Here is a 25703-nt window from a genome sequence, read left to right as displayed (position 1 = left end):
TTCCAAACGAATAGAAAAAAATGCGTTTAGTATTGTATATTTTGAGAATCATAAAGAAATACGTAAATTAGTCGAAAAGTAAAAACAATTAAAAGTAGTTGTAGCTATATCGTTACTAAAGGCCAATGTGTTAACGATAGAAAACGACGTGACGTAACTTATGGATGCATTTTGAAAAGCGGATCAAGCGTTTCTCAACAACGACGCTCCAAGGACAAGTAACAGAGATTTCCTCTCTCCCCTAGATATCAACAGTCCATATATGGGGATGAAAGTTGTAAATCGTGATATAAATATATAGGAAAATATCTTCTGAGAATGTAATTCATAACACCCAATTACGTCATTTCTCTCATAAATATCAGAGAGCTTAAAGGAATAACAGACGGTAAACTGTTTTTGTTTCCGATAATGTGTATTACTTTCTGCGAAACAAACATTTAACATGCGTTTATGTTGTCATAAGTGGGAAAGAATGTGAACCACTCATACATTTCGTGTTATCCTAAGATTGAATGATACGAAATAAACCATTATCGTTCATACGATGATTAAATTGTTTTAAATTGGCGAAGTGCTTCGATTTGTGGTAAAATTTTGATTTGGCTGACGCCTTAGACAAAAACGCGCCTGTGGTATGTTCTAAAGATAAAGCCGTGGTCGAACCGCAAGAGTTCAGCTTGTGTGTTTTCGGACATCAGCATGAACAAATTACAGCACCTTGACAATGTATGAGTGTGCGGATATGTTTTATAACATAGCAAAGCAGTTCGCCGTGAGAATTTTTGGGAATAATGCGCAACGGGACTTGAATAATAACGATATTTTTGTACGACAATCGGAATCCAATTTCCGAGGGAAAACACTTAGAGACATAGATGTGCGTAAGTAGACATCATCAGACAACATCAGTAAATAAATTGATTTATCTCACTTGAAACAACTTGTTAATCTATACAATACGCAAACAAGATTAAGTTATGTCCTCTATATGTTGATCACCTATTCTCTATTAATGTCGGCCCTTTTCTTGTCTATAATATCGATGTAAAGGCGATGTTATTAAGGTAGTGGTGAAAAAAACTTTTATTATTATTTATTTGGTCTCAATATGTGTAGTCACGTCTACACAACTTTTATTTTCTTCCATTTTTAACTTAACATTTGCCAACTAGTCCAATATAAACATACTGGATTGCAATTTGGATAAATCAATTAACAAAACGTTTAGTATTATTACCATATCCATTTCCAAAAGGTAGCTCCATTGAATTGAAAAATAACGCATATTTATCATGAAATGAGATTGTCTGTTATTATAAAGAATATATTTTAGTGTGTCTGTTTATGACAACTTGAAATAGTTTTATATAAAGTCACTTCCCCCACAATATGTTAAATCTTGAGAACTTGACTCCACAGATTGAGAACGTTGGTTCAGGCAAATTGATATGTTAACATGTTTGTGTAATCACTTAAATCATCAAAGGATAGCTGATCATGTGCGTTGGTCCTTAACGTTTTCGAAGAAAATTAGTTCCTTGACAAATAGCAATACTTGGCTATAAAATCCTTTGCAATTTATTACTTATTTTGTTTCCCCAAAGTCTTATAAAACTCTTTGACTCATCAGTTAATTTAAGTCGGTTCCAATTAGGTGATTTTATGTTCGCGTTATGTCCCAAAAGACCACGGAGTAAATGATTTGACGTCCGTTTGTCATCAATGGGCTCTTCAAGACACAAACTAGATTGCTTGGCAATGATAAAACATTTCCCCCAGGCAAAATTGGTTTAAAAGAGTTATGGCGTGTAAAGTTATGTTACATGTTTGCTCTTGACAAACATTAAAAACCCACCAAGTGTTGCAATAGTCAATGTCTTTTCTAACTTTGTTGCCATGATGAGTTTTTGACAATTATGTGATACTTAAGAGTTTAGTTTTAAATGCTTGTTTATGGCTCGAGCGTTAAGAAGTATGAATAAAACCCTCTACATGGACGCAAAGAGAGGGGTGGTAAGGTTTATATTAGGCTAGCTCTTTTGCTTATAATGAACATGTCTTAAAGGCAATTGTCCCAATAATACAAATACCTGTCAAATCCAGGACAACGTTATTTATGTTTATCCAGGCGGTATAAGTGGTATTTAAACAGATATTCATAAAAAGATGTCTATGTAGAGTATTCTTGTCTCTCAGGGTCGTAGTCAATAACCACTTATATTTTATTTATTGTTAAGGGTAGTTTCGGAGTGTTTTGATTATAATGTTAGTTGATTTCGCCATTATACTGAATGGAATCACTGAGGTCAGTCTTGTTAAAAGTATAAGAAGACGGCACTGAATGACCGTCAAAATATTAAGTATGCAAGAGCATTTGTGATGAACGACGAACACATGGTTATCAACCACAATTTTATCATAGTCATTATCTTTGAAACGACTGGTGTAACCATTAAAACAGCACTGACATGAATATTAGTAAATCGGAATAGCCATACTTGTGTAAACGTGTAATGCATATCGAGGCGTAACAGCGGTATAAACTAAAGATATTGCACTTTCATTCATGTGTAATCTTTTTTTTATTAATATCGTATATAAACGATATAATTGCTAAAATGAAAATGATTAAATATCATTAATATGATTTAGCATATTAACACTTATATAAGGTACATATACTAATGTTGAGTATGCAAATATAACAATTTATAAAGAATCCATTTACTGGGATTTGCCATAATGTTACTTCAAAAACAACATCAGAAAGGGTTTTCATTCCACTGTCTTACTCTGACAGGAACACAAAATTTAAGCAAAATGTAACAAAGAATGGCCTTTACCTCATTGCAAATTTTCATTATCTGTACGAGACCACAAGAACCTGAGACAATGCCTGCTATGATTATTGATACAATTCAAGATTCGATAAAGCCTTTCTTGTGTAAGTATTATAGCCGGCGGTTATGAACCAAATAGAAAAGCTGCACAACGGAACAGAAAAGAGAAGAAAGAAACAGGTGTTGTGCCATAGATCTTTGGATCTGGTCGTAAATGCATCAAAACAAGAAATGTAATAAAATTCAGGGCGCAATGTTAAAGAAAACATGATGGAATGAATGCCGAGTCACATATAATGAAATTGCCGATACACTTTGAAGGTTTTTGTTTAAATGGTTAAAAGAGGATATGTATCCTGACTGAAGCGAAACCCTAAAGTATTGCAAAGCACATGAACATCATAAAAATGCGTCAAATTCTTTAAACAATATAAAGTTATTGCAGAAAAGCTTTCAACCAATGTCCGAGCGTTATCGTATTTAAATAACTGCCTACTGTACAAAACGTCGAATGATTGCTGTATTATCCAGTCTGATACTTAACAGAACAGAACTAGACAGAAAGTTTGTTAAGACATATACAATAGTACTTGTCTAAATACATATACTATTATATATATATATATATATATATATATATATATATATATATATATATATATATATATATATATATATATATATATATATATATATATATATATATATATATATATATTATGGATTACAAAAACCTTTCCTCTTTCCATGGCTTCATGCCATATATATTGTTTTAATAACTCAGGACATCGACCGGTCTTTGTCTGGCACTCGTTACAGTTACTATATTAGATTATTTCAGAGACAAGTCAGAGACAAGAGATGGTTGAAAAGAAACACAATGCCTATTAGCTGTTCATAGCTGCCACCAATAATGATACAACGCTTTCCTTCAGATACATAACATTAATATTTTAGTTTAGTTTTTTACGCAAGTCTTGTGCGATATTACAAACAAAACCGTAAAATATCATCCCATTTCCAAATGACCTATATGTTGTAATGGTTTTTTAAAGGTAATTATAATACGTTCGTGTTTTTAAACAATTTGTTAACTGTATTTACCTAGTTATTTTTAATTGTGTTAAATAACGTCGGTTTTAATATAGGCACTGATTATTAAAGTTGATATTATTTAAAAGGTGAAATATCAACGTCCTCATGAATGCTATTTTATAGCAATTCGTCCCAACGAAACAAATATTCTAAACATTACGGACACGAGTATTTTGAACTCATTTTTGTTTTGTTTTTTGTATGATATACAGAAACACTATCTAATGAAACCTTCATTCTATTTAATCAATCAAATTAATTCTAAATAACACATAACAATAAAAAAGCAGTTGTTCATTAGGTAACCAAGAACGCTGAAAGGATTTCTTTTAACAAATATTTGAATGCCAGCCTCTGTATGAAAATTCCTATGTGTCTACACGTTCAGTGATACCAGTTTTAGTCTCATATGATTGCTAATATACTCAGATGGGATAGGAAATCTCAATGTTACTGTTCCATATTTCATCGGCTTCATCAATGAAAAGGTATGTCGAAAATGGATAACGCACTACTTGTAAGTCGATGTCTGTGTTGTTATATGCTACTGAACTTTGTAATTGAATATTAAGCATAGATTGGTGATATATCATTACAAGAATAATCATATTGAACTACAATTTAAAGAGAATGGATAAATTACAATATCTTAAAAGAGATTGGACGCGTTATAACTTTTTTTAAGTGACCATGAGTTCAAATGTTGAAGGTAAATAAATATACAACGTTTTTGATTATTTTTTATCTTTCGTGAATAAAGAGATGTCCTAGAACAAATAAACAAGACATAAAAAAATCAACTCCCAATTGATCTGGGTTACTTTCAAGGCCGATTACTTCCCGGTCATATTGTAATATGTTACTTGAAGAGAGCGTTTTTTCATTTCACATACAAATTTAAAAAGAACTCAAAACAAGCCCCAATTTCTCAAAAGTTCGTAAGACCCTTAAAACTGCACTCTCGCAGATATACCATTTTTTACAACTTTTTTTTTATTTTTTGTCTTTGAAAGAGCTAAATTTTAAGTAAATATCGGCAAAACAATAATAAAAGATTGCTGACAAAAAAAAACAGATCGCAGATTTTCATATTTCCGTTCGAAAATTAATGTTTTATGGCTTACATAAATTTTTGAACTTAAATATAAAAATCTGCATTCTATTTGTCAGCAGTCTTAAATAACTGGTTTCAATGCATTTTCGCAAAAATCCGCTTGTTCCAAGACAAAAAATGAAAAAGTTGTCTAAACGTTCAATCTGTGAGAGAGCAGCTTTAAAGCACGATTAAAGTAAGCTCACTAATTTTGTTTTTCTATCATTTACGTAGTATTAACTTATTTAATAGTATTAGGAATTAAAATAAGAATTAACTTTATTATCATCAAAATGAACCATTTTTCATAGAAATATTAAAGTTTCCCATATTAATTGAAATAAGCTTCTTTAGTCTGTTAAGCTTCAGAAGTTTCGAGAAAATGGTGCAAAACATTTTAATTGTGTTTAATGTTAATGGAAAATTGAAACGAAATCGAGATTTTTTGCCGACAATAGTATTGTAATTAATTTTCTTATGTAATTGTTCACAAAAAAAAAAACATTTTTCCAGCAGTAAAGAAAATAGTTTTAAATTAAAACACACTGTCGCATAATTCAGATATATGTTAAGGCACCTTAATTTTAAAGAAATAGCCTCACTGTTCTTTAAAATGTTCATAAATAAACTTAGGAGTATGATATAAAATTGATAGAAATACATTCTTGAAGCATAAATATGATTAAAGTGCCCGTCACATTTCTTTCCTGTTGGTGGCTTTTTACAAACATGTCTTAAGACCTCTGGCACAACGCCTGATTCTTTCCCTCTTCCTTTCAGCTCCATTGTGCAGCTTTTCTATTGAGTTTGTAACCGCCGGCGAATATGCTTACACAAGAAAGGCATTATCGAATAAAGAAATGCCCGCAGGTTCATAACAGGCATTTTTGTTATGTTTTGTGGTCTGGTACAGACTATAAAACGTTCGAATCAATTTGACACACTCCTTGGTTTGGAACATTTTGCTTCAGCTTTGTGATCCTGCCAGAGTTATGCAGTAAATCGAATGCATTATGTGTTGTTCTGTTTAAATACAATATGGCAAATCCAAATATAAAAGAATTCTTGATAAATTGTTATACAGTCGAACCCCGTTGGCTCGAACTTGCTTGGCTCGAATTCCTCGAACTATATGTTAAGGACCGATTTCTTTATACATTCCCGCTTGGCTCGAATTTTTTGATGCTCGAGGTATTTTTCGCCGGGACCTGGGAGTTCGAGCCAACGGGGTTCGACTGCATTTGTATAATCTACATAAATATACATAAATTATAAAAGTGTTAAAATGCTATAACATAGTCAGGATATTTATTTTCCTTTTCCTTTATGCACTGATATCGTTTCGCCTTTAAAACGTTAAAACTTCTATAATTGAATATTAACTGTGTATTTGTAATAACACGGTTGTTTGAAATACAAACTTCATACATATAAAGTTGAAGGCAGTTATGTGCGTTTTTGGACATCCTTTGAGAAGACTTGTAGCAAAAGAAAACAAGCTGAATTGCGTTTCTTCTAGGCTGTGTACATACATTCTTGAAACGGATTATTTGAAAACAGAAGTCTTTAGATGTTTTCTGAGCTACATAGACACTCATTGGGATTTTGATCGTCCTCTACATTTTTTTTACTTTCAAAATTCCCCTAATGGGACTCTTTAAGTTCTGCATATTTGTCCGCCTGTTTCCCTGTCTATTATCGGTCTTTTTACTTAATTAATAATGTAAAGTTTTAGAATTTATTTACAAGTACACATAATATGTTGGCAAACATATTTTTATTCATTCAAGTTACAAATAACCTACATAAGCAAGTCAAACAATCACATAATCACAGCTATATATCTCATAGCGTCAGGAATTTAATGGCGTCAGTATTACATGTAGAACATGGTAACTATTTCCCCTAATTCCATTGCTTTAAGCAGCAAGAGTTCTATTAACATTTCAGTAAGACAATAGCATTAGATATATTTTGACCAGTATAATAATATTTGTTCAAATCTTCATATGTATATGCTCATATATTTTTTTTAATCCGTACAACGTTGAAACATATTGAATTATCTTACCATTAGTATTAACAGTTTGTTGGCCGTATTCAAATAACGTTAAACTAAAGACCTAAATTTCTACATGTTCCTATCGTTTCCAGACATAATTTAGAAATTTCAATTACAAGCGTCATTAATTTCGTTATTTACAGCGGCAATTCTGTTTAACGTCATTGATTTTCCGTGATTTATTATGGATAACAACCCGAATTAAGACGGAGTTTTCTAGGATACTTGAATTAAGCCCCACAAAGTTAATGGCTAAAACAATAAAATCAGTTATCTAGAAAGGCAAATTGTATTTTTATTAAATGTTTATGGTTAAGCCAGGAGACGGGAAAAGGACAACGTCATTGAATATTTGATTTAGGGGTGCATATCAATACGATTATTTCACCACTTACACTAATTGTTTTATATTTTTCATTATTTATTTCAATTTGTATATGTGTTTGAGCCTTTGGGAAATATGTTCTTCTTAAGGTGACAGTGAGGCGTGAGCTTCTGTTCAATACAATATTATAATGACATTTACCGAATGTTTTATGTCCGTAACAGTTCGGGATGCACGTTATCAGTTATCACTCTTAGGCAGCGCAATGTTTCTGACAAAAATATCTTATTGAAAAGGGACCCTTCAAAGTACCTACATTTGTTTGTCATGCTTTATCTCAAACGTTTTACCATCAATTTCAGAATGATGTATATTAATATGAAAAATATATATATATTATTATTCTTCAAGTAGCCTGGTCTGTGCTCGTCAATAATTGGTCGGACGTCAGCGCTCTGATTGGCCTAAGACCAGCCGACCAGAGCCCTCATAAGGATGGTGACTCCGGGTAATACTATACATAAAATTAGAACTAACATTGAGATCTAGCTCATTAAAGTCATATTTAGATTTTTTTTACATCATATAAAGAATAACAATTTCAAACTCCTTATGTCGTAGAAATCTGATTAAATTGTTTTAATAGGTTTGGCTATCATTGACCCGTGTTAATTGTTCGGTTGGGCGCTTTGAACTGGTTTAAACTCTAATTGAGTTCTTGCTAGATTTTCACAGATCGTGCCATGCTAGCTACCCTAAAACTTATTTATAACAAAATGTTGATAAAAAAAACGTTTTGTTTCAATCTACCCGCTAAACATACACTAGTACCCTCATTCTCCTTCCTCCAAAAAATATAGCAAAAAGAAACGCAGTATACCAGTTAAACTAAACATGATTGTTTCTTAACAAGCTATTGCTTCAGTTGCTCGGATGAAAACAATTCCATAATTACTCTACTACTATCATTCAATTTTAAGTTCTTGTGTTTTAAGTGACCGGATGAATAGTGTCGTAGGTGAACAAAAGTTTAAACGTCCGGCTCACCGGATAAACTCTTCCGCCTCGACAGATAAACGTTCTCATTTCACATTGCACTAACCTTTCTTTTTTCTCATTACAACCAAGAATAAAGGATTTGAACATTTATCGTACAATTTGATCGGTGATATGATGGCCCAATGTTTGAAATTTCCAGGTTTTGTAAAAGTCCGTTTACCCCCATAACGATATTGTCCTTTATATAACAGTTCCCCGCCGACCTCACCAAAATCACACCAATCGCTTTATTCACATCTCCATTCTCCATATCAGATGCCCAAATTTATCCACAACTATACGATAAAGAAATGACCAACCAAGGTAGGGTCTTTCCAATACTATTTGTGGCAGTAACAGTAATCGTTATTGTTCATCATTGTTCGTAAAGTTTGGCTGATTTTGTCATGACCAATAATGTCAAATATATTTTGTCTACCCATTCTAAAAAGGCAGTTAATTGTCAGAAATTCTTCGAACCACTTGAGACGCATTATCTCAATAATCTCCATTGAATGTAACAAAACGGTTCATCCATTTCGACGATTATTTGAAAGGCTGAAAAAATATTCTCAATAAAAATAATAACAATCTTAATGACTTGGCTTATCTAGAACGCTACAAATTTAATGTTGCGTATTGCAATTACAGAAACCAACAAATATGACCTGTCTTAATCCCTTCAGTGTTCGGCGAGGCTTCTACGCCAAGCATTTGTCAATGATACAGATATATGCAATGATGTTAAGGTAAAGTGGTGTATACATCATTAATATTTAGGTTATAGTGATAAAGATGTATTAAAAAAGGAGGGAATTCGTTATGGGTGTTACAGCTTTCCAGAAATTACATATTAAGCTTTAGGGCGAATATCGTTGCCATGGAAACATGACTCCTGTTGTTGACGTATCTCGTACTAGTCATTCGATTTCTAAACGTAAGTCAAGTCAAACCTTCTAGAACTGCAAACCTTCTGATTTTTATTCAGTGGTGTTTTTTTTTCATCAAGTAAATGTCTGAATGTTATTCAGTGATTTGCTAAATTTCTAAATTGCGTAACTATCTGAGTGTTATTCGGTGGTTTGCTATATTTCTAAATTGCGTAACTGTCTGCGTGTTATTCGGTGGTTTGCTAAATCTTTAAATTATGTTATTGTTTATTTTTGAAAGAGAATTGGATTGCGAAAACTATTACTAAAACAACTGTCTAAATTTTTATCTACGCAGGTGGTTTGTTTAGTTTCTTAATTTCTGACAGTAACTGTGTTTGTATGTTGCTTTCCAAATTGCAAATGATAACTCAATAAAAGTGACATTATATAATGAATGCAAATTCAAACTATCCACAGCGTAGCTATGTAACTTGTAATTTTAGAGGACGGATATGATATCGTTCCGGTAAAATCAATATTAGAAGACGATACATATTTGTAGAATATTTAACATAAGTATCCATATGTTCAGATCTTATTTCATTCATTTCAGTACACGGGAATTCTTGTTGCATTTAACAGTTTCTCCAGTGTTCGCTTCAAACTTGTATGAATATAATAAGCTACAGAACTAACAAGTCCTCTGGCATAACTTATTTGAATATGTGTATGAATAAAAAAATGTGTGGAGGACAATTCTGAGTAGTTCTGGGGGAAATTCCCTTTAAATTAGAGGAAATTTTAAGGTGGTTATTTTAAAATGCCAGTAGAAAAAAATCTAAGGATAGCATCTAATTAAGTTCAGAATTGAAGGAATAATATCGAAGGATTGAAGAGTAATATTAAAATTCAACACCATGTACATGATCTTTTAATCAGTAGTTCATGTCATCCTTCTTATATCCTTTAACTAAAGATAAACTGGTTGTGATACATGTTTAAATGCATACCTTTGTTGTATATCAAATATGATATCTTCAATCATATCATGTGTACAATTTGAACCATGTGTACACTGAATGATTGCCAAAAGCCTTTTATTTTTGTTTGTCATATGCGTTTGATGTGGTTATTAGAATCATAGTGAGTGGTGTTTACTAAATCAGAGTTAATCTGTCGATTTTTATATGAACAGAGAAATTACGAAAGGAAGTAATACGTAAATGAAACAGTTAAACTATCTTCAATGCTCCGACATCCAGTTATGTGAACAAATATTTAATAAAGTATATATGGTGAACTCATTTATTATGATGTCCTTGTTGATTGTGACTACGATTATGATAGCGACAATTAAATCAAACAAGCTGTATCGTAACTATTCTGTTTGTCACCAACACTATGACTAGAGAGATTGCGAAAAACTATTGTAGGCGTATTGGTAAGTGTACACTAAACGTAAATTTATGATAATAACATGTACACTTTATGTTTAAGGGTTGAAATTAAAATAAGCCAATGTGGCTAACATATTATGAAAGCTACAATACTGTTTAGCGGCAATACATATATGTGGGGGTTTTTTGTAAATGCACATTAATATTACAAATTGATGATATTTTGAGAAGTGTGAATTTCGAGACTGAAACCATTGCTGAATCCTACAAATGTCATGATCACTGTCATCATATAAACAAATATATTTCAGACTAGATAACATTGTACTTTGGTGTGTGATCACCTATCTGCTACTAAAGACCTTCGCGGTAAAACAATTGAGATGTTTATATCTTGTTTGAGCTCTCATTGTGATTTTGTCATCTAAATGCAAATCCATGGCATTTTGTGATTTATCTTTGTACGATGAAGTGTTGATATTGGTCTCCCCTATTATTCTTTTGTTGATTTCGAATGACAAATGTGTCTCCTAGATTCTATTTTGATTTGTCTATGGAAATTAAATTCGAAACTTTTTTATGTAATCGACCATACGACAAATAATAATTTCGCTATATTTTTTTTTTGCAAACTGCTATCAATTTCTTTCTTCAACAATCACTCATTCTTTTAACCAACAAGCGATAGCAACGATGTTGAATTATTATATCGTGCTTTGTTAACAGTAATATGAAGCTCTATGTCCTTCTGCTGAACATGACATGAGAACCCTACCTCGATAAGATTAGGGGGTTGAAGCTGATATAAGACGGTTGATCTGTTACGTCGTTGTAAAGACTTGTTGCCTAACACTTTTGCTATATTATGCAATGTTTCTGTGTTCGAAATTTGTTATTTATAAATGTGTGTATAGTCGAAAAATATACGATCTAAGAAATCATATTTCCTCTCTTTTCTTATAAGTCCTCATATTTTTACGTTTTTACATTCTTATTTCATGAATATGTCTTTCTAACGCTCCTTGGAAAACTCGTCTCGCCGTGGTACAATTCCGTGAATCAATGTGTCAATACAGTCAAGTGCGTCTGGAGACAATTGTTTTAGGCGAACATCACCGCTTAGGAGCATTCTGGTGAGACACCAAGCTCTTAAGTAATTTCGTTAAAGTTGTGAGCTGCTTGGTGTAAGTATTACAGATCAGAATCAGAAACTTGTTTTATTTGGTGTTGATGTCACGTTTGTGATTCTCGCAATTTCTGCAATGGCGAAAAACTATTACGTATACAAAAACACATAATTAAACAGCTTCAAAACAGGACCCATACCGTACAATTCTTAAATAAATAATCCATGTTATATATAAATGCAGATTGTATTTTTTTCTGAAGACTTTCTAAAAGTATAAATACAAAAATAACTCATGAACAATTTAAGACTAGGATGTCATAACCTCCACCAGCTGTTCGATTGGAATATTCCGGACATATTGTTTGTAAAAATGGTTGTGTCCTTTACTACCAATGGCGGATAAATCAATATTCAATACCCCGTACCGAAAACTTGTAACAGCCATGTTTTGAACACTGTTTGTGTACATAACGGATCGCAAAGAAGAGCAAATCGCATTCTTGGCCATTTTCCCTTAAACAATATTGTCGTAAGATTAATTTATCTTCGTGTCATTATTTCTAATTTTGGCTATAAATATGTTTGAATTGCAATTAAGCAGGTAGTTTAAAAAATCTGTGATGTTCCTACAAAATAAAGATTTTGGAAGTACGACTCACGAAACGGGTCCATGATTATTTAATTTTGTTTTGATACACATATAGCAATAAACGAGGCTACGCCATATTTGCAAAAGATAAACATCTCTTTTGTAAATTTTGCTAGGCGAATATTTACGACTACGATCGACCACGGCGACAATCAGATTTGAAATGTTTATATTTCATTCAAATAGCTACAGTAATTTTATACTTCTAAAAGCTTAATCACGAAATATTGTGATTCAACTAGGCCGATTGATTGAAAATGAGGGTTTTTTGCTATTTTGTATAACTTTCTGCATTTGAATGACGAATTATTATAATTTGTTTATCTTTCCTTAAATAATCTAAGGAATATACTGCGATTGCGATTCAACGATTTACAACAATGTAAATCAGATTTCAGTTGCAATTATGTAATTGAAGTTGTAAATGTCTGTTAATGTGTCTCATTTAAAATTTACCGCTAGCATCAGGATAACGTTTTTCCAATCTGAATGCATGGCCATACTTAAATAATATATGTTAAATAAGCTCGACTATGAAGTCGTGATTTTTATGAAACTCATACCTGCGTATATCCTGATTGGTCGGTATTTATAGGTATGCTAAAACTACTCATGCACATGCGCATTCAATGGCTAGCGGAATAAGATGCTGTGTGATTAAACTGTCTGATAAAGCATCTGTTTGGTTTGCATTTATGAAAGTTAGTTTGCATTTATGAAAGGTTATTTCTGCATCAAATTTCTAGTTGACATATTCATTTTTTTAATAAATGTATCGTTGATATGCTAAATATTAAGATCATAAGCGTATCCGCACTTTGGGAAAGATGTGTTGTGTTTAAACTTTTTTAAAACGATTATGAAGCAAGTTAAAGTCAAAGTTTATTCATCACTCTCGTTGGCACGAGGTTGGTGAGAGTGTTTTCTTGTGTTGTCGGAAAAAATCCATTTGTCATGTTTGGTGACCAAAAACCAAACTAACATTACCAATGCCTAGAACAGAACTAGGGAACACTCTGTGAAAAGCAAGTACGTTACTCAATACGCTAACCGGACAATGTGTTGAGTTTCAAAGTGCATCTGTCTGTGACCCAACGTGAGCCCAATAAAGAAAGGAGAATCTATCATAAGCTTTGACTAGAAACATTGGTCTCGTAGGTTAACAAATCGTTCATTTCTACCATGTTACTTAGTGTTTGACCAAAGATTACTCTGCTATATAACATAATGTTTAATATTGGATTAACAACTAGATAAGTTATATTTTCTCAGCGAACATAATTATGCAGTGAAAACGACAGGAAAAAAATAACCAAAAAAACAACAAGGACCCTTTGAGGAGCATTAACATACGATTAACGAGTAGTGGCAATATGACCTATAACATAAAAATTAACATTTTTTCCAAGCTATTTTCGTTGATTGATAGCTTTGAGCTCTTCAAATGGAGTGATAAAAGCGTATTTGTGTGTTAAAAGTGACGACAGAGAACCTGTCGCCTCCTCTCTGGTCAAATCTAGTCTTTTTATATTCCATATCAGATATTCGAATTTGACTTAAATTTTCGTAAGTGACCTCATATGGTTAAGCAACCTAGAATTTATGAAGTTTCTAACAGGGTTCTCACTAGCACGAGTTTCGTTACGATTGGCAGTGATTTATAAAATCGTGTTGATTCGTGACATATAGTGCATGTTTTATTTCGTGAAGCGTAGTATATAGGTGATACATAAGAACCGTCGAAAGAGTTTCATTTTTCATGTTTGTCGTGGTATTGCTACCATTTGCTACGATTTTTAACACGTATGAAAATCATTTTGAAGTCGGGATTGGGCATCTTAAGGGCATTGAATAAGTATTCTGCGGATTTCGTGGGTAATCACTGATGATCGCGGTAGATCGTTACTTTAACCGACTGACAATCCAATACGAATGGACAGGACTCATTTGCGTTTTAATATGCTCTGTTATTTGTATTCTCATCGTAGTAAAATCACCAATATTCGTATCCCATTGTAGGGTAATAGTCAGCATTCGTAAACAAAATAATAATTTGGGGCCATTTTCCTCAGCTAATGCCTCTGCGATATGTCGGAGTGGGGGTTTGAGAGAATCGGAATTTAAATAGTGACACTGAGAACCAGACTTTGATCACTTTGCTAATTGGATGTAATCCGTGTTCATACGTTTTACCAAAACGCTAGATATATTTGTACTTGTTTTTTTTTTGTTTTTTTTTAGGTATCCAATTCTCGAGCTTGACCTTATTTACATCAACATAAACAATTTTATTAATTATATTTTAATTGCTTTCATTTATTAACGATCAGGTTCTGAAACGAAAAATGTGATGTTATTATACTTGAAACCTCGCAGCAATGTGTCTTTATAAATGCAAATTCATAGCTGTGTACGGTCCGTCTATCAAAGGTTAATTTACGATACCAGGTTTCATCTCTATTCCTGTTCATTCTCGAATACGTCATTACAAAATAATAGTTCGTAAACACGGGTGTTTCGAAAATACGAAATATTATTTCGTATACACAAAATTAAGAATAAGTATCGGATGTAGCTTTATTTACACAAGTAATATGTTGTTGTTTTTTATTACAAAAGTCAAATGAGTTAAATTTAAAGATGCACTCTTACTCCTAAATAGGATTGACAACAATTGATACATTTTTTTAAATATACCAAAAAGGATAAATAAATTTCAATAATTATTGTTCTTATGAAGGATACCGAAATTAATTTGAAAGAAAGGTGCAGAAAAAAAAGTATTTCTGCCCTATGAGACGATACTAAATCACTGTAAATCTTTTAGCATTCACAAATCATTTATATTTTTGTGTTTTCAGCTATGAAATGAATGGTTACAATATTGTTATCAGAAAATAATATTTTCCATAAATGCATTATTTAGTAAGTAGTTAAAGGTAAGTCAGTCAAATTTTGATTTTGAAGAAGAGTGTCACTTTAAAATGCATTAAAATTAAAATAAAATACCTTTGCTTTAACCTATGCTGTGCCGCTTTAAGCTCAAATGATAAAATACACTTCAACACAGATAATTAATAATTTGATCGGAAACTAAAAGGTTTTAAAGATCACATTCCTCAAATGGGGATGATTTCGTCTACTTCGGCTGTGAGGCGTTGAACTCGTTGATAAAGTAGGGTCTGGACGAAAATGGCCGATTTACAACCAATAAGATTATTACGGATATATTCTCAAAGGAGTTACGTCTGATTCTAGACAAAGGACAAAAGTTTCTACGCAAATCGTCGTGTGTCAAAGTGGTTTTGAAGGAAACAAACAGAAGTGCTTTGTGATAAATATTCATTGGAACATGGCCTCAAGTGACCACAAGCTGGTTTTCTTTTCAATAATTACACCAACGCCTTCCGATTAGCATCTGCTCATGTCTTTGAATTATATGGTGAAGTGGCCCACCTAGGGGCCCTCTTTAATAACCATCTTAGACTAAACTTATATTGTTACCTAAGTATAACTGAGTGATTATATTAGACTATAAAATAAATTGTCCAAACACGGAATAAAATCACTAAGGAATGTTTCAGGATAAGTATAATATAAACTAAATTAAATACGACCTTTGCTTTCTATTTAACGTTGCCAATTTGTGTTGCATAATGATGAAATAAATGTAATATTCTGACCCTGAAAAGGACTGCACAGGGGGTTAACTTTGATAATTGATTAATAATTATGACAACTGCGTGTGTTGTCTTGTGTGTTGTCTGTTCGTTTGTAATACAAATGACAATGAGCGCGAGAAACAAACGTACAAACACCACAAACAGACCACACACGCTTCAAATTAAACTGGAAGACGATTTTTACTTGGGATTAAAAGCAGTTTATATATGCGCATAAACTCGTACTGGTAATTTGAATGTACAAAACTAACATCATCTTGAATTAATGGCTTGAATATTATCAAAGAGAAACACATGTGTCATATGTCAGTATTATAGTCATGGGGTTAAGTAGAACGTACAAATATTTTCCTTGACGAAATTGATAACGCGCATGCCAAGAGTCCGCTTTTGTTGCAATAATGATAGCCCACATTTAAATAGCCTTCCATGTTTCCTGTTTGTGATTTTTTGTTTTTATATTCTATGTCTTTGGCGTTTACCCAGTGCCATTAAACCGGGTTTATGTTAAAACTTTTTGCTGCTGAGCTTGTTTCTGTAGTTTTTCGCATAAACATTGTTGATAACTTTTCGGGTTAAACCCCGATCAATTTAGGTCCAAAATCGGAGCGTGGCACTCAACGAGGCCACAAGTGTTCCAAATATTACAGAGATGTCACTATCAACCACAAGATTCTAAAGTTGATATGTTATATCAAAGCGATAAACACCGAGTCAAATATTTTGCATCGACATTGTTAACCTATCAAGTCATATATATCAAAATTATATTATTTAACCCTGACGTTCAGTGTTGTTTTGTATCAATAAACGTAGATTAAAACGTTCAGATATCAATCAATATACAGAGCAAATTTCACCAAACAGAAGATGGCTACACATCTGCAACAGAAAGGAGCAGCTTCATATATTTAAAAAAAAACACAAAGAAATAAATGCTGCAGTGATTGTTGGAATAAACTTTGTAACCACATATAGTGGCTATGCCTTTATGTTCACAAGTGAACCGACCGATATGACACTCTTAGCCTTTGGCAGACAGGCTGTGGAGAGGTACAATGAATTTGATCCAGAGAGAGGAACATCAGTCACATTACCTTTTTCCGCCATTTCAAGATGAACTTGTATGAGAATAAAACATTAACAAGAGACACATCCATTCTTGATGAAACTGGGAAAGAAATGAAAGCAATGGATGTTTACAACATTGTTCTGCAGTATTGTCACAGAGAAATTATGCAGCATATAAGTCCATTGAAGAGTGATCAAAGTCGTGAAAGCTGTCTTCCAATGATATTTAGTGGATGCTCTCCGTACCGGCAATCGGGATAGATTCTGTTAAGCGGTTCATATGTGAAGCTGCTATTGGTGCAGGATTAGAAAATGTTAGACTCGTTTTAGAACCAAAGGCCAGGCAACATTTTGCCTCCGACAAGCCATTGAAATTGACAGAGAAAAAGTCAACAGAGAAATTTGCAATTGGATACAAGTACAGTTTTGCTGAACTTGGGGGAGGGACTATTGATATCTGTGTCCATGAAGAAGTTGACGGTAGAAGACTATCTGAACTGTACAGGGCAATTGGTGACCATGCTGGCAGTACCAGAGTTAACCATGAGATCACAAGCGTCCTTGTCAAACTGTTTGGTGGTTCTGCACTTTATGAATTTAAACAAAAGAACACATTCTTACCACGTACTTCTAAAATCAATGGAATCAAAAAGCGTGAATTCCCTAACAGCACTGATACACTTACTATAATGATTGACTCAGACTGTAATATATTATACATGTATATCCAAATGACATCTCTTAAAAAATGACAAATTTATTTGATTTTAAATCAACCTTAAATCGTGTTTTTATTAATCTTCATTATTGTTAAGTAAGTGTTACTTTAAGAGGAATTATGATATTTCATGACTTTATGAATATTCCTACATATGTGAGGGAATTTACGGTATTTCTGTGGTCATGATAATTGTTTACTGTTAACTGTTATATCATAACGCCGGTCACCTGACCAGTCATGTGATTAATATAGAACTGTTGGTTCTCACACAGGTTTCATTGTTTTTTCTCATTAATATTCATTCTTTTTAGTAACTAATGATTATATGTTTTCTTGAGTTTTTAAGCAATAAATGTCTTTTTTGAAGCTTTTGGTGAAGCTTCGCCAAATAATGATTCTCATGAACATTCTAATTTTAGTTTCTGGCATGATAACTCAAAATAATTTAATAAAACTTCATTTTAAGGGAAACATCAAATTGAAGGTATTTATTTCTTTTATTTGTATTCTACTTGTATTGCAATTCAGATTCAAACAGTAGCTATTTGAGATTTATTATTGCTGGAATTTGGCATGGTATTTTTTAACAAATAACATTATATTTATGAACATGCATGTTTCAGCATTACCATGGAACATGTAGTCGAGGTTGAGCGAAAGGTCTTCGACGCCAGTAATTGCAGTACACGAAAGCAGGTCGTCGCCTTACTCAACAATTTGATAGTAAAGGAGTTCTTTCATAGTTCTGTGATTGTAATCATGGAAAATCTGAAGGAGGTATTATCTGCTTGTTCTCGGTACAACATTGCGACCCTGCCTCTAGTTGGTGGATATTCAAAGTCTTCAAGAAAGAATACAGAAAGATACCCAAATCGATATCGTGATAGTCGATGATGGGACTTAAGCCGAGAAACATCATTCAGGAGAGCAAGATTCACATATGGTTATAAAATAAATCCACTGTTTGTAAAAGGGAAACATCCAGAACAGTTTATGGTTATGTCGAATGGTGAAGTTCGCTGTGAAGGTGCGTTTCACAAGTTGATAGAGAGAGGCCAGGTCCTGCAATATTAGCAAGAGTTCTCTCGGAATTTTACTACACATTCAAACAACCAGAAAGGAAATATATGATATGGTATTCGACGCTCTGGCGCTTGCCAAATCGTGATCCGAAGAACTGCCTTCTGGATGAAGACGAGTGTGAGGGGGTTGGTGTTGTCTCCATTCCGCTTCTGAGGGATGGCCAGAAAAGACAAATTGTGTAGAGAAGTTGGTATTTGGAGAGACTGAGTTTTTTATGAAAGTCAATGTGGAAGAAACAGGGCAGGAATTTTAAGTCTACATTGATTTTCTTTCACCGTTGTTTTCTTTTCAGTTACGCGTTGATACACTAACAGATAATGGATTTAGTACTATATTGTATTTGAAAAAAACATATTACCGTTTCTGTTTTGTGTCTGAAAGATTTAAGCCATTGCTGACGAATCTACAACTAACACGTTGTTCAGAACTACTAACACAGCTTACTAGAGATAGTGTAACTTCTTCCGCTTGCGGTTGGATGGAGGGAGTTTATAAACGACAGTTTAAAACCTTAGCCTTCAAACTCATGTTCATGGGAAAATGTGTGACACCCAGTCGCTTTTTATTTCCGGAATCCTAGTCTTAGTGTTTAAGGTGAAATTAAACAGTGAGTTCAAAAAGGTTGTGATTTCTTTCGTCAATATTTTTGCGTTTAATGATATAATAAAGGTATGGTTTTACCCAGATGTAGTAATTGTATGTTGCTTGTCTTGAATGATAATGTGGCTAGCATGAAGATGTTTTATTTCTTCACAGTTCAATTAAAGCGCCCATTCTGTGCGAGGCATTCAAGATGGAACGGTAAAATATTACAATATTATGTGGTAATGAAGCTGTGTGTTCCGTTTTAAATTCGGTGAGAACAAAAGAAGAGATTATTTTGTGTCGTCTTAGAGAAATCGTCTTCTTTACGTGCACGAAAGAGTTCGAGATTCGTGCGGTTCATCGTCCATCTAAAGACAATCGTCTAGCAATCGTCTACTGGATCTGTTATCCCGCTTGACACTTATAGACTCGTAAAGCCAGCTTTTTTGTTTTATTGCGTCCCAACTGTTCCTCTGTTATGAAATATATTTACAGGAGCATTGCCTTACATTTGAGTTTAACTGGTTGTCACGCGCGTGAATATAGAACGCAAATTGATTTTAAATATCCTGTAATACTGTGTTAAACTGCCTATGTTAATAAATTGGATTGTTTTGTACTAAATCAATTATGAATTATATTTAAATATATGTATTTTTACGCTGAATAAAATCATTATTATTATTATTATTATTATTATTTTATTATTATTATTATTATTATTATTATTATTATTATTATTATTATTATTATTATTTTAAGTAGTAGTAGTAGTAGTAGTAGTAGTAGTAGTAGTAGTAGTAGTAGTAGTAGTAGTAGTAGTAGTAGTAGTAGTAGTAGTAGAATTAGTAGAAGTAGAGTAGAAGTAGCAGCAGAGAGCAGCAGTAGGGGTATCCTTTATTTGTACAGATAATTTAGCTTGAATGATGATGATTGTGCAGCATGGAATTCGGCGTCTGCCATTGGAATTAACAAAAATAAAATGACTAAGATTAAATATTACTTTTTGTCATGTTTATTTTTGACACCAGTCTAAATACGTTTTGCTAGTATGTTCAAATTCTTAGAAGATCTTTATTACATCTGGACATTCCATTTGTAGCCATGTCAATGGTGAACGCATTATTGCTGTTGCGCTTTACTTCATAGCCTTGCCACTCTGGCCTCCAAACTAGCTCTTCATGACATATCAAAACATTCATTTATGATCCAGGGGCTGTTTAACAGGGGCATCTTATCCTTAACTATATTCTTTATTTATTAAAGAAAATCTTAAATGTACTTAAAAATCAGGCAGCTCCAACGACGTCGGATATTTTTTTAAAGTAAATGACCATTCTGACCCGATTCATGTCGCGATTTCGTACTTGTTATATTATGTGAGTTTTTGTTAGGGGGATTTTTATCGAACGAGTAGGTTTTCAGTCGAAATTGTGCAAAATCACAAGAGTCCGTACGGACATCGTTGACTCTTGTGAGCAGCTTACGGATTTTTTTAATCGTGGAAGACTCCGGGATTTGCTAAACATGTTTCATCGAATTCATGCTCGAGTTTTCGTCGAACTCTTAGACGTTTTCTAAGTCGGTAGCTGTAAGCAAAGGCCCCAGTACTACGGATGCCGGGCGGGGAACTTGCGATATCATCACGGAAACACGTCATCGATTTCCACACGACTACGATTACAACCTCAATAAGAACGTTTGGGACCCCATATGACCAGAACCTACGATTGTACGGAGAACGAACGGGGTTTTTTTTAATTTGGTGGAATCATACGATTTATAAAATATGGACATCGTACGCATATGTTACCGAGGCATTTCGACGCAGTCAAATATATAAAAAATATTACCTAGAAGTACGCAAGACTTGAATTTGGTTCAAAATTTGTGACCCTGTGGCTGAAAATGCAAATAAAGGGAAAACATGCACAGACATGTTTTTACATATTTGTGTTTTTTGATATCTGCTTTGTATGCCTGTATATACTTGCATTTCTAGCAAACACTGCCCGTTAACATGTGTTTAATTAAATGCCTGTTCACCTGTCTTGGCCCGCATTCTGTGAAAGCTGGGATATCAATAACATTGCAATTGATTCTTGTTGTGTAATTGAAGTTTTAAGAAACTAGTTAGTCTTACAGGTATTCGTTCCAAAAAGTATATATTAAAATGTATTCAATCAGTAGAGGAGGGCTACCTTTTATTTCACTTTTGGTGTTCCTAGAAACATGTTGAAGGAATCCGATTTACAAATAAGCCTATTATTCCATCGGCCAATTGGTAATAACTAGGGATGCAAACGAATGGCAAAATTGATATTCGAATATTCGGTAATTCTTTCGATCGAATAATCGAATATTCGCTTACTAAAATGCGTATTTTAGAATTTGTAGTAAACTATTATTATTATTCGCCAAAGTAATAGCCGCACCATGCTAAACTTACTTTGTCGTAGCCTGTACTTGCGGCGTACCCTGATTTCCCAAAATGAGTCTCTGAAATTCCCCATTTTCAGAAAGAAAAAGAAAACAATACATTTTGAACAATAAAAAATTAAAAAGATTACAATTCACTGCCTTCATATTTGTAAACAGTGTGAAATTAGAAGGATTCCTGGTCAAATGGCGTCATGCTTCAATGGAGTCTTTCCGTAGGACGAGCAGCCTCGTTCTGGGATTGACCTCTACTAATTACGTTTAAATGTGGATACGTGGTAGCGCCATATAATCTTGGTATCATCTTAAAGTGAACTGTTAAATGATTACTTATATGTAAAATAAATAACCTTAACAGAAGTATAGGTAAAGCATTTGAAGTTTGAATTGTTGATCATTATTTCAACCGAAATCGGTCGTGAAAATTCTTATTTTGCAATCTCCAAAGACCAAACAGTTTGGAGGGTTTTCCAGTATTTGGTTCTGAAAACGCATAAGCTACTTAAAAGGGACACATTAACGTTTAACATGGCCTAAATTCGGAAATAAAAATTCGTGTGATATGTAAACAAAACAATGAAAACCCATCATCATTTATATATAAAAGCTCTAGTGTTCGCCGATAAGCGTTTGTAATGCTATTTTTAATTGAATGAATGTCTGCAAGTGTGTTCTGATCAGTATCTAGCAGTTGCTGTCTGCTCATTAAAGTCAGTTAAAATGATTGAATTTTAACAAATTTTAGAAATAATGCCAACATAAAATCTGTGAACGAGTCCCTTAAAGCGATTTGGTAGCTGGAGCTCTAACTGTTTTGTTTAGGAAACGATTTTCCTTTCTTTCCTTCGCGTTTCTTGTTTTGGCCGTATTTTTTGGCTTTGATCCGCGATGATTTCTTGCATTTCTGTTTAAACTCATTAATTGTCTTGCCGTCGGCTAATTGCTATTAAACGTTTAATTATATGTTATATGTAACATTTTTTATTTAATTTGAAGTCACAGATACTTGTGAGAAAAAAAAACATTTGCCTCACATTAATCTCTATTATGTGTCAAATAAACTCTGGACTCTTTTAACTAATATTTCCGATCTTGAGTATTTCCCTGTTCACTTGTACAGCAATGAGTGCCACGGGCCGATCTTGGGCCTTTATCAAGTGGACAGTTGTACAGCAATGAGTGCCACGTGCCGATCATGGGCTTATATCAAGTGGACAGTTGTACAGCAATGAGTGCCACGGGCCGATCCTGTGCTTATATCAAGTGGACAGTTGTACAGCAATGAGTGCTACGGGCCGATCTTGGGCCTTTATCAAGTGGACAGTTGTACAGCAATGAGTGCCACGTGCCGATCCTATGCTTATATCAAGTGGACAGTTGTACAGCAATGAGTGCCACGGGCCGATCATGGGCTTATATCAAGTGGACAGTTGTACAGCATTGAATGCCACGGGTCGATCTAGGGTCTTTATTATCAAGTTGGCAGTTGTACAGCATCGAGTGCCACGTGCCGTTCTTGGGCTTATAACAATTGGAAAGTTGATCAGCATTGAGTGCCACGAGCCGATCTTGGGCTTATATCAATTGGACAGTTGATCAGCATTGAACGCATAAAGCAGAAATTGCTTATATGGGGCTTAACTGTGCCTTTTTGCCACATAAAGAGGATTAACCTAACCATTTATAATAAAGCTAAAAAATACAGTTCTAATGTTTCAACAAAAACGATGGTGATGACGTTGATGATGATGATGATGATGATGATGATGATGATGATGATGATGATGATGATGATTAGGGCGTAGCATATTACTTTCATTTTGAAGAACATATGGGAAAAGTAGGCAGGCAAATTGGTCAAATTGTAGGTAATGTTTTAAAGTTGAGCCAAAATTGAAAGTTGGAAAAAAATATTACTTAATTGTTCACATCTACATTCTTTTGTTTACAAATGACTAGTGCATAAAAACACAATCAATGAAAGAAAGACGTCCATGATGACCCTATACCAGTCATCTGAGTCCTCTTGTTTAAGTGCCCAAAACTAATGTTGTGCTGAAATTTTTGGAAACAATATCATTTTCAAATCATTCCTTTCGTTGCCCTGGTAACCAGAGATATGCACTGATGACCTAGACGGGAATAAATTTTATAATCGCACAATTACCAGTGGTTCTAGACATTGAAATAATTTTTAGCTCATCTGAGCATAAAGAGCACATGTGGAGCTATGAGGATTGTTAGATTGCTGTTGTTTGTCCGTCGTTAACATACGACGATTCAATTTTCTGATTATCCCTAATGACGGTGTTGTGCGTTGTCGTAACATATATTCCCGCCTTTAGTCGGGCCAAACGTCATTTCAAATGTTTTCGCAGAAAGATCAATTGGTTTAGTTCACATTTAAATAGATCTTACTAAATATTTGTCAGAATTTACGTCTCAAAAAGTATAAAGTTCAAAGCTTTGTTTCGTGGACACAAAACTAAGTCCGATCTTGATGAAACTTTATCAACCACTCTTGTACTTGTAAGTGTTTGAATTGTTTTTAATGCGGTGAAAGTGTGCCTCTTTGCCACATAAGAAAGTCCTGCTTATGCGTTGAAAATCACCGCATAAACGGGGTCGATTTCGTTTATGCGGCGATGCTGTTATGCGGCGTTACAGTGCCTATCTTAGATATATATCATGTTGGCAGTTATACAGCATTGAGTGCCAGTGGTCGATATCGGGCCTATATAAAATGGGCAGTTGTACAGCATTGAGTGCCACGGGCCGATCATGGGCTTATATCAAGTGGACAGTTGTACAGCATTGAGTGCCACGGACCGATCTTGGGCCTATATCAAGTGGGCAGTTGTGCATCATTGAGTGCCACGGTAAGATCTTGGTCCTATATCAAGTGGACAGTTGTACAGCATTGAGTGCCACGGACCGATCTTGGGCCTATATCAAGTGGGCAGTTGTGCATCACTGAGTGCCAGTGGTCGATATTGGGCCTATATCAAGTGGGCAGTTGTACAGCATTGAGTGCCACGGTAAGATCTTGGTCCTATATCAAGTGGACAGTTGTACAGCATTGAGTGCCACGGACCGATCTTGGGCCTATATCAAGTGGGCAGTTGTACAGCATCGAGTGCTACGGGCCGATCTTGGGCCTATATCAAGTGGGCAGTTGTGCAACATTGAATGCCACGGGAAGATCTTGGTCTTATATCAAGTGGGCAGTTGTGCATCTTTTTGTGCCACGGGCCGATCTTGGGCTTATATCAAGTGGGCTGTCATACAGCAATGAGTGCCACTGGTCGATATTGGGTCTATATCAAGTGGGCAGTTGTACAGTATTGAACTCAATCGGGACAGCTTTGTCATATTCGCCTTTACGACGAGGCTCGGCTGTATGCAGACAGCAATGTAAGCAGAACGTAATAAGAACATTAATTAGTTGTTGTATTTTAACCTCTTAGCTGAAATTAATTCCAAGTGAAGTGCATTATTGCACAAAGCATGAAGATTCCTAAATGTCAAGTCCGAAGGCTTTACTGCTATATTGAATTTACTACGCAATCTACTTGCAAATTTTAATATAAAGAATTCTGTCAGTGTAAGTCGTACATA

At 34.0% G+C, this 25703-nt stretch overlaps 1 protein-coding gene across 1 annotated transcript; it reads left to right on the top strand.

Annotated features, from left to right (window-relative positions):
* Positions 1 to 17490: 17490 nt before the first annotated feature.
* Positions 17491 to 18872, top strand: LOC128244114 (uncharacterized). Its single transcript, XM_052962130.1, has 2 exons — positions 17491 to 17828; positions 18602 to 18872. Exons 1-2 carry the CDS (start codon positions 17491 to 17493, stop codon positions 18870 to 18872), a joined length of 609 nt encoding a protein of 202 aa, XP_052818090.1.
* Positions 18873 to 25703: the final 6831 nt, after the last annotated feature.

The sequence above is a fragment of the Mya arenaria genome, chromosome 8 (genome assembly GCF_026914265.1).
Source record: "Mya arenaria isolate MELC-2E11 chromosome 8, ASM2691426v1".
Lineage (NCBI taxonomy): Eukaryota > Metazoa > Mollusca > Bivalvia > Myida > Myidae > Mya > Mya arenaria.
Note: the sequence above shows the minus strand (reverse complement) of the source record. Positions and strands in the feature narration are given on the sequence as shown.

Coding starts and splice junctions, on each gene's coding strand:
- LOC128244114 (XM_052962130.1), top strand. CDS start 17,491: ATGCTCTCCGTACCGGCAATCGGGATAGATTCTGTTAAGCGGTTCATA. Junction 17,829..18,601: donor ACAAGCGTCCTTGTCAAACT/GTTTGGTGGTTC, acceptor TGCATGTTTCAG/CATTACCATGGAACATGTAG.